Source organism: Olea europaea, unplaced genomic scaffold (assembly GCF_002742605.1).
Source record: "Olea europaea var. sylvestris unplaced genomic scaffold, O_europaea_v1 scaffold39037, whole genome shotgun sequence".
Lineage (NCBI taxonomy): Eukaryota > Viridiplantae > Streptophyta > Magnoliopsida > Lamiales > Oleaceae > Olea > Olea europaea.
In genome coordinates, this window is record NW_019258538.1 from 1 (window position 1) to 1,083 (window position 1,083).

The 1,083-nt window shown below is 40.6% G+C and overlaps 1 protein-coding gene across 1 annotated transcript; it reads right to left on the bottom strand.

Moving 5' to 3' along the window:
* Nucleotides 1-161: 161 nt before the first annotated feature.
* Nucleotides 162-967, bottom strand: LOC111387100 (AP2-like ethylene-responsive transcription factor PLT2; the record flags this gene model as incomplete). The annotated part of the gene is made up of 1 exon (XM_023011615.1): nucleotides 162-967. A coding segment is annotated over one exon (806 nt), but the record flags the coding sequence as incomplete, so codon positions are not given.
* Between the last annotated feature and the right edge of the window lie 116 nt (nucleotides 968-1,083).

A 1,083-nucleotide genomic window follows, 5' to 3' on the forward strand; every position in this document is an offset into this window, starting at 1 on the left:
AAAGTTTGCTGGCATCGAGCAGAAAAACTAAAATATATAAATAAACGAAGGACAGACAACCTTAAAATCCTATGTTTTCAGAAGAAAATTTGGAAAAATAAAGAGTTAGATGTTAGTCATGTATACATCCTTAACTTTCCAGTCGATCCATCGATCAAATCTTATGTTTGATTCCACACCGTAAAAGTTGAAGCTCCATGACAACCAGCCATATTGTTAGGCCTAGCAGCTAGAGTTGGTACACCAGTAGGAATCCAATTGTTACAAGTGGAGGCCTGATCACAAACACTAGCAGTTTTCACTATGCCATTCGATGAAGGTTGTTGAGATTGATAATAGAAATTTCTTTCCTGAAGATAAGGATCCCCCGACCCCGTTCCAAACATGTTTTCATAATCAAGTGGCTTCACTTCGTCTTGAGCTAACACAGTTCCCATTGGCACGAAAAAGTTACCCTCGGTTCCATTCCCGTCCCCTGCTCCATTGTTGCTGTAAATGATCGAATTCGATCCCGAACTGTGTTCAATGGAAGAAGAGTCCAGGCTCATGAGATTGTGCAACCCTGAATGTTGCAAGAAATTTTGAGCATTTCCTAGTTGAAGTTGATGAAGATCACGAAAACTTTGAATGACATCAGTATCTCGTCTTAGGTGGCTATAGGGATAAGATGTGTGCATACTCAGTGGCTGAGCTTGCTGGAAAGCAATGGCTGGCCAGCCGTGATTTGCGCTATAGCTATTAAGTCCATCGGTAAAATGTGAACTCGGGTTTTCGTCAAAACTCCTTTGTTTATCTAGAGCCATTTCGGCATCCTTGAGGCGCTTAGCAGCACCTCCAATTGGCAATGTGTTGCTCTCTAGTATACTTTTGACATCATATCTGTTTATTTCAAAATTAGTTACGGCATTTAATCCTCGAAATTTAATCGCTGCAATGTCATAGGCCTCGGCTGCTTCCTCCTGTGTGCCTGCAGATTTTAGAGGATTCAGCCAAACTATGATATCAAGTTGAACTACCTTAACTAAAAGTTCGAGTAGTTGGAGAGATAATACAATTATTTACTTAGCCTCCATTAGGCAACTT